The following is a 9,292-nucleotide window of genomic DNA, read 5'->3' as shown; positions in this document are numbered from 1 at the left end:
TGCAGAGCCAACGCCACAGTTTTACAGCAGGTGTCATCAAGTTGACAGTAAGAGAGTCTGTAAAAACAGGATATTTGTCCAAGGCATATATTGTGTGTATCTAGTAGGAACAGTGTTTGTAGTAACAGTGATGAACAGTGATGTCATTCAAGCTTTTTTAGCAAAAAAATATGTATAAATGTCATGTATGCTGGAACTGATGTGACTTATTTGAATTGATGGTCAACAAGTCTTAGGTCAACAAACCAACTTTTACTGGAAGTCCCAAGGTCACGGTGCAAACATTGGGGTGTCCAGGCTTTTTCTGTTGCTGGGCCCAGACTCTGGAATAAGCTCCCCGCCGATATGCGCACTATCACTGACCTGGGCCTTTTTAAAGCTAAGCTTAAAACTTATTTATTTAGACTGGCTTTTAATATCTAGCAGTTGTGCTGGCATTTTGTGTATTTTAATTCATTTTCTTGTTGCTTTTTAATTTTTGTTTACATTGTTTTGTTTTTATTGGAAAGCACTTTGGTTCACCTTGAGTGTTGTAAAGGGCTGTATAAATAAATGTTGATTGATTGATTGATGTGATTTGAAAATAACTTTCAAGTGTATATCTATAACATCATTGTTTAGTAAATCAGTTTTAGTAAATACAGATTTTACTCTCCAAAATCAGTAAAATCATGATCCTTCACATTGCATATTATGCTAAAAAAATGATTCTCAGTGTTAAAAACTTTGATTAAGCAGCTGTCAACAAGTTATTTACATGGCTTTTCTGCAGCATCTCACAGCTGGCAGAAGATTCATGTGGCCTCCCCATGTGGTCTTATACATATTCAGGGTGAACTTATCCAGCACCTCCTCTGACATCAACAGTCCGTAAGCAATCAATGAGCACATGGAAGAGGAGAGGTTTCTTTCTGGAGATCTGAAGTATCTTTGGATTTCAGTATATAATGAATTGTCATTGAGCTCCAGTAAGCAGTAGAACAGGTTGACTGAAGTTTCAGTTGAGATGTCCTCATGGTTTTGTAATTGTTCTTTAATGTGTTTGGTTATTTCTGTGACACTGTCTTTGCTGTCTTCAGGTTGTGTGAACAGGCCGCTGAGCAGGTTTTGATTAAATTCCAGTGAAATACCCAGCAGAAACCGTAAAAATAGATCTAAATGTCCATTCTGATATTGCATCGCTTTTTCTATAGCCTTTGTTAGTAAATCACATAAAGCAATATTTTTGTCTGGCTTGTCAATGTGGTCAGGCCTGACTTTATTTTGTGTTTTTTCAAGGAAAAACTGCAGCTTGTCAATGTTCTTGTCCAGGTAACAGAGAAACATGTGCACTGCAGCGAGAAACTCTTGAACACTCAGATGCACAAAGCAGAAGACCTTCATCTCATGAAGTCCAGCTTCTTGCTGAAAGATCTCAGTCAGCATTCCTGTGGACTCAATGTCTTCACTCATATCAATATCACATGCTCTCAGATCCTACTCATAGAACACGCTGTTTTCTTTCTTCAGTTGTTCAAATGCTAGTTTAGCTAACTTCAAAATCGTTGTTTTATTGGAATCTAGGAGCTTGGTACGTTCTCTTTCTGTTTTTCTGTCATGCTTCTGGCTCTTCATGTTCATCTGTATCAACAGGAAGTGGATGTACATTTCAGTGAGTGTTGTGTTGATGTTATCTGCATTGTTCTCAATGGGAATGTCCTGAAGAACAGTGGCTGTGATCCAACAGAACACGGGAATGTAACACATTATGTAAAGACTACGAGATTTCTTAATGTGTGAGATCATTTTGGAGGCCTGAGTCACATTTTTGATTCTTTTTCTGAAATACTCCTCCTTCTGCTGGTCAGTGAATCCTCGCACCTCTGTGAACAACCCTACATACTCAGGAGGGATCTGATTGGCTGCTGCTGGTCTTGAGGTTACCCAGACATGAGCTGATGGAAGCAGAGTCCCATTCACCAGACTTGTAAACAGCTCATCTATAGAAGATTGCTCATCAACACTTGTCACCATTCCACTGTCAAAATCCAAAGTCAGTCGACTCTCATCCAGTCCATCAAAGATAAACGCAAGCTTACAACTATATATCTCACATATATTTGCTGTTTCCAGGTCCTTCAGTTCAGGATTAAATTTCTTTAGAAACTCATGCAGACTGCTCTTTTCAACTTTAATGCAATTAATCTTTCGGAATGGAAGCAGGAAAACACAGTCAATATCCTGATTTGCTTTTCCTTCTGCCCAGTCCAGAATGAACTTATGCACTGAGACAGTTTTTCCAATGCCAGCGATACCTTTGGAGAGCACAATCTTTTTCTTATTTTTGTTCTGACTAAATACATCATTACATTTAATTGGCCTGTCCTGTGGTTTATGGGGTTTAATGGCTTCATCAATATTAAGAATCTCATGTTGTTTATTTACTTCTTTAATATCCCCCTCTGTAATGAAGAGTTCTGTGAAAACATCCTTGAGATGTACTTCATTCGTCTTTTTACACTCAAAAATGTGTTCTACTTTCTCCTTCATGTTCATTTTGTGAGTTTTTAAGAATTCCTGCAGCCAGAAATCATCTGTTTTTAAAAAACATAAATAAACAGGGAAAGGCATGAACAAAACAACACTAGAAAATTAAACACAAAGATTTTTCACATTGGCATGATTATCATTATAATAAACTGGAGCAAACATATGGTATTTAAATTAATTGTATTGAAAGCAGTTCTGTTCTAAGATCAATATATATCAAACATAATTTTTGATCCTGCTGTAAGGACCTGTGTAAGCTTAATTTACCTTGTTTTCTTATGCGTTTCGCAGCTGGCTCTAATGATTTTTGCACTGTGAAGAGAGAGAAAAGAATGAGACTTTATCAAAATATCCTGAAAAGGCTCTGCATCGTGTTTCAACACTTCACTAAGTATCAGAACTATTAAACTATTAAATAAATCAGCAAATTAAATGATTTCTGAAGTATCATGTGACTGAAGACTGAGTAATGATGCTGAAAATTCAGCTGTGAAACTTTTACTGTGATGGCAGCATTGGAAAATTGTATTTTTAAAAAGTTATTAAAATACAAAACTTTAAATTATAAATAAATATTTTACAATATTTCAACTATTTTTGGTTAAATAAATGCAGCCTGGGTGAACAGAAGAATTTTTTTCCACAAAAAAAAAAAATTTTGAATACACATTTCTATGAATCTCTGCTGCCTCATTCTCTATTCTTTTTTTTATTATTATTACCTTCAATGTACTTGTTTTGTAATTCTTCAGCCAGCTGGTTCTGATTTATCTTCCTCAGGATGTTCAGTGTGATTTCCACAGCTTCTTCTGCTCGAAAACACTCCATCATTATTTCCGCTATATCAGTGGCATCAGCATTCTCCAATTTTCCAGCTTTAATGGGTCCTTCTTGTTTTAAGCGACTCTTAAATTTCTTCAGATTGTCTCGTTCCAGGTCTTCTAGAATATTTTGAAGCAGCGCTAAAGCAGTTGTCATTGTCCTTCATGGACTGTTGGAGCAAAGAAAAAGATAAAAGTCTACTAATTGTTGCACTTTTATAGTAGAGATATATGCAGTAAGTGCAAATATATGCATGCAATTAAATGATACTGCGGTCTGATAGATTCAGCTGAATGCTACTGATGATTGAGTCTCACAATGATTAGACTCAAGAACATTGGTGGGCTGTCAGGGCCATCAGGGCCTTCTCTGCTGGCCCTATCAAAAATAAACAAAAATATGTATTTTTTCATAATGAAATTAAATTAATGTGTGTCTGAAAGTATATAAATTCAATTACTTTCTATTAAAATACGTTATGATTATATTTCCAGAAAGAATATGTTTTTGTTTTTTTTTTGTTTTTTTGTGAGGCTGAGCTGGATTTTCCATATGTCATCTAAACGCAACACAGATCCATGGACTAGCACTAGTATATAGCTAGCCTTCCGTTGAAGCTGAAATTTTCCATTTGATCATAACTTTGTTTGACGTGTCTCATCAGCCAATCAAATTTTGATGTGTACTGACAGAGTGCTCCAGGGGCCCAGCAATGTATCGGAGCACGCCCCCACTGATGTCATCAACATCAGTGGGGGAAGTAAATTAGTGATGTTGATGACATCAGTGGGGGAATGTCATTGTGAATGAGGAAGTAAACTAAGCTATGGCCATTGCCTTCACCCCTCTTACTGATCCTGTTTTTGATCTCCTTTGTGTGCCTTTTCAAGGCAATCATTTGGACTGAAGAAGGACATTATTACAATGTCCAGAAATCAATTGCAAATTACATTTTTAGTCTGAAATTCTTCGCATCAGTGAACAAACATATATTTGCATTATACACTTTAGAGGTGTAATGGTCGAGTGGTCGAATTTTTGCTAAGCTTGTCAGAGAGGTTCTGGATTCAAGGTTCTAATCCACCCTTGTATAGTTTTTTTTTCTTTTTTTTTCTCTCATTAAAACCAAAGGTGTTCATCATGTTTCTCTGTGCATGTTGTTTTGTGATTTCACCAGAATGAAAAGAGAGTGTCCGCAACAGCGATAGATTGACACGCTCATCTGTGAAGATTGTGCAGTGTTCACGAGTGCCAAAAGAGAACTGATAACAGTGGCAACGAGCACTCACAAAAAACAAAAAACAAAAACAAACAAAAAAAAACATTCCAGCAATAGATCGCCTCTTATTTAACACAAACAAATTCCTAATAAAATGGAGATGTTTCTTTCTATTTGGGACATCTGTGCCGCAAGGTATTTCAGAAAGTGGTGAGGACAATATCAACCCTGGCAAAAAAGTGGTGGGTAAATGTCCCACCCGCAAATTACTCATATGGGGTGGGGTTATAATGCACACTGGTGTGCATGTGCGCTGTGGTTGAAGATAAACTGCCTCGCTGGTGTTATGCAGTAGTGCATGTGTACAGTGCATGATCGTATTTTGTATGTATCTTGTGTGTGTGTGTGTGTTTGTTTATATTACATTGTGGGGACACAGATTGTGATTATTAAACATACTAAATGCTGTTTTTCTGAGAAAGTAAAGGTATGCACAGTTTCATGTGATGGTTAGGTTTAGGGATAGGGTAGGGGGATAGAATGTGTGTGAGTGTGTACTTGCAGAAAAACTCAAAATATGCCCTGCAGCAGAATACGATAACATGCATCATATTGCTGTAGCTAAATAAACGAGACAGTGATAGCTGCAGCCTGGATCAATGAGCATGCCAAAATGAGGCGTTCCGAAAGGTGAATCAGTACAACTGAAACTACCCCTAACCCTATCCCCACACCCTGACAGACAGCTTTGTCGACCAATCATAAAGAACTTACTTCACGCCCCTACCTTTCGGCACACCTAAACCTTTAGCCACGCCCATTGCTCCAGCCTGCAGTTATCCCTACTTGGAATAAACAGAAGATTGAAACGCTTTGATTAATTAAACATGACTAATAAACACACAACTGCCATATTCTGTTTAAGAAGCCACATTATCTCACAGAAGGATGCTCAACTGTCGTTATGAAGGGAGTTTGGAGTAAAAATATTATTAAATGTTTTCTTTTGTTAGACAAGATGTTAATAAATGCTTCTCATGTCTGAAAAGAATTTGACACGTGTTGCTTTTTTAAATGCCCGCTGCAGCCGTAGGGGAGGAGGGACGAAGCATAGTGAACAGCCTGTTATATCTGTGCCGTAGGAGGAGCGATGACTGACCAAGGGGGAGCTGGTGGGACTAGGGAACCAATTGGATTCACTAGGCTATGGGTCCCTAGAGGAGCCAAAGTTGGGAGGAGCCAGGGAGGAGCCAACAGGTCAAAGGGCCGAGATGGAATGAGGGAAACTGAGACTGCTGCTGATGGATGCATGAATTGCAGCATGATGCCCTAGCAGGGCATCTCCAGAGACTGGAAGCTTCTAGCAACAGCGGGGCTGGAGGACTGGCTGAGCTCTATGATGTAGGTAACATCAGACTGGACAGGATGATGGTGAGTAGGGAACAGTCCAAACAAATCAAAGAGAAGAATAAATCAGCGTCCATTTCATTTATAATGCTAACTTTAAGCTGCAATGAAAGAGATGATACAGGTTGGTCTTGGGTGGGAGATGATTCCTCCACTCTAAGGAGCCAGTCCTTGGTTCCCATTACCTCGTTGTGGGGAGCGGTCCCTCAACATCTGTGGGGGGCTCTCATGTATTCTCTGGAGTTGAAGGCAGTAGCTTTGGCTGTGGGTCTGGCTGTGCTCTGGATCAGGGGTGCACACTCTCCATACACCTCACAACACCTTCCCGCCAACTCCGGTGGTACCTGGGAGGTTGATGGGGTTGTGGAAGTTCACCCCAATCCAGAAAATTATCTTAAAGGTGCCCTAGATTGTTTTTTTACAAGATGTAATATAAGTCTAAGGTGTCCCCTGAATGTGTCTGTGAAGTTTCAGCTCAAAATACCCCATAGATTTTTTTTAATAAATTTTTTTAGCTGCCTATTTTGGGGCATCATTAACTATGCACTGATTTTTTCAGCACGGCCCCTTTAAGAGATGCGCCGACTCTGCCCCACAAGCTCTCGACTATGTATACATTGCATAAACAAAGTTCACACAGCTAATATAACCCTCAAATGGATCTTTACAAGATATTCGTCATGCATGCTATATGCATGCTTTGAATTATGTTATGTTAGGTTACGTTTGATTCTGTGTGAGTTTGAGGCTGTGCTCTGTGGCTAAAGCTAACATTACACACTGTTGGAGAGATTTATAAAGAATGAAGTTGTGTTTATGCATTATATAGACTGCAAGTGTTTAAAAATGCATTTTTCGCTGTTGTTCTTGCTTGCTTACCTTGTCTGTGCACAGATCCAGCCGTTAATACTGCCTTTCCTTGTCTAATGCGTCGAATGAGCTGGCATTATGCAAATATTGGGGTCATACATATTAATGATCCCGACTGTTACGTAACAGTCGGTGTTATGTTGAGATCTGAGTGTTTTCCGGAAGTCTTTTAAGCAAATGAGATTTACATAAGAAGGAGGAAGCAATGGGGTTTGAAACTCACTGTATGTCTTTTCCATGTACTGAACTCTTGTTATTCAACTATGCTGAGGTAAATTCAAATTCTGATTCTAGGGCACCTTTAAGGGTCTAGTCGTCGAGTGGACAGATGATGTCAAGATGAAAATCCCAGAAGTGTAAGTGAAAAAAAATCGGTGCTCTCCTGAATTACCTCAATGAACTTAACGTTCCATTCCATTTTTGGTCTGGTCATCTTTTACGGGTGTGTGCAGGCAGGCATACGGAGACACAGAAGAATAAGATTCCAAAACAAACTTTACTAAATATAACCCCACAGGTAGTGATCAAAAGAAGTATGGGTATAACACACAACATACACATTAACGGTGACTAAACCAGGAGTGCAGGATAAGGAACAACATAAGTAATGAACACTTTTATTGTTCTCGTATTATTTTTGATTAACAACATGGTTTGATTAAAATAATTTCCTTATTGTCTTATGACTTTAATGGCATTAGGTATTTTATTCCATTTTATTTTGTATTTTTACTAGGCAATATACTTTTTTGGCATCATTTTACAACAAGGTCTTATTTGTTAATACATGAACTAACAGAGAACAATAACCTTTGTGACAGTTCATAAAATATTTGTGTTCATATTATTTCACAGTGCATTAACTAAGGTTAACAGATACAACTCTGGATCTTAAAAATGTCTTAGAAAATGTTGAGATTAACATTAACTAAGATTAATAAAACATTTAGAAGTAGAAGTCATTTTTCATGTTAATTAATGCTATCAAAATTAAACCTTACTGTAAAGTTACCATTTTTGTTTTTTTGTTTTTATAAAGAAAGTTGGCCATAAGAGTGTAAAATTAATTTTAAAAGTTAAGGAATATTTCACTGGTTCAAACTAGGCTACTGTACTATTTATGTTAAGTGTTAGGGACATGGCTTTTAACGGTGAGCCTTGTGTTTTTGTAATCAGGTTCCCAAAGTATATCAAAATTTGGATTTAGACTTATCGGCCAATATATCGGTTATCGGCTTTGAAATGTTTTTGAAGATTTTTTTGTTTTGCACACTTCTGGGTACAAATTTGTTCCCAAAATAAGTACACATACACACACACACTTACTCTCACATACGCAGACACACTCTCTGACACACACATTCACACACACAGAGAGACTCTCTCACAGACTCACACAAAAGGGGCTTTCGCACCGAATATCTTTAGGAACTTAGTTCTGGGAACTAGCCACTAGACCCTACTCTGAAGTACGGGCTAATTTAGTTCCCCCAAAAGGAGTTCCTAGAACTAAAATCATTCCTAGTTCCTGCGGTGCGAATACGGCAAAATCTGGGAAAAGCAAATAGTTCTGGGAACTATGAAAAGGTGAGAAAGCCCCCAAATACGCACACCCTCACACAAACTCACACACTCACACACAAAACTTTTGGCATTATAACATTTTCAAAAAATCATAAATTAGTATTTTTATTAATCCATTTCCCTCATCGGGACTGCTGGCTGGTCGCCACAATGAAAGTGATCTCAGGTTTTACTAACCTTTGGTCCCTACAATGTAATATAAACCTGTACACTCACACAGACAAACACAAATTTTCTCTCTCTTTCACTCTCTCTCTCTCTTGCTCTAACACACACATACACACACACACACCGTCTCGGTCATAGAGTTGTTTATTTGAGAATAATTACCTCTTGTTGAGAAACAGACCTTTTTAATTACTTTAGTCATATAAAGGTCTATTAGTTGTGCTGCATGAATCTTTTGTGATTACTGGAAACATAATTAAACATTGGTCAGTAACAAAGAGTATTTACTAACTTACCTTTTGGATATTGACAATATTTGTAGATGTTTTTGTCCTCTTCTGAAATGGCACCTTGGTCAACAAAAGAACTTTCACTTTTGTTTTCTCACAAAGAACTGTACCTCTCTGCAGAATTACATGATAAAACTGTTAGAAACATCCAGTCAAACAAACAAACACATATTTGTGTATCTTTGTGGAGTTTTATACTGAGCTAATATTTTCTATCCTCTACCTCTTGTAATGGTTATGCTCATTTTTGGTTTCATTTTCACTGTGTTCTTTTCCTGTTTTGCTTAGATGCCTGCCACAGGCTGTGTAATTTTGGCAATACTATAAGATCATTACAAAGCACACTGTACATGGAACTAAAAAACTTGGATATGACATGTATGTAGACTAGGGGTGTAACGGT

General features: G+C 37.7%; 1 protein-coding gene across 2 annotated transcripts; it reads right to left on the bottom strand.

The window, feature by feature from the left end:
- Positions 1–97: 97 nt before the first annotated feature.
- Positions 98–9,137, bottom strand: LOC137011319 (NACHT, LRR and PYD domains-containing protein 12-like). Of its 2 annotated transcripts, XM_067374082.1 has the most exons (5): positions 9,113–9,137; positions 8,896–9,003; positions 3,252–3,520; positions 2,797–2,841; positions 98–2,573 (listed from the first exon to the last, which is right to left on the bottom strand). In XM_067374082.1, the coding sequence occupies exons 3-5, from the start codon at positions 3,505–3,507 to the stop codon at positions 1,477–1,479; spliced, it is 1,398 nt and encodes a 465-aa protein (XP_067230183.1). In that variant the 5' UTR covers positions 3,508–3,520; positions 8,896–9,003; positions 9,113–9,137; the 3' UTR covers positions 98–1,476. The 2 variants fall into 2 exon arrangements, with proteins under 2 accessions (XP_067230183.1, XP_067230181.1); XM_067374080.1 differs by lacking the exon at positions 9,113–9,137 and having other exon boundaries at positions 8,896–9,096.
- Between the last annotated feature and the right edge of the window lie 155 nt (positions 9,138–9,292).

This window comes from Chanodichthys erythropterus, chromosome 21 (assembly GCF_024489055.1).
Source record: "Chanodichthys erythropterus isolate Z2021 chromosome 21, ASM2448905v1, whole genome shotgun sequence".
NCBI lineage: Eukaryota > Metazoa > Chordata > Actinopteri > Cypriniformes > Xenocyprididae > Chanodichthys > Chanodichthys erythropterus.
This window is presented reverse-complemented; position numbering and strand designations above follow the sequence as displayed.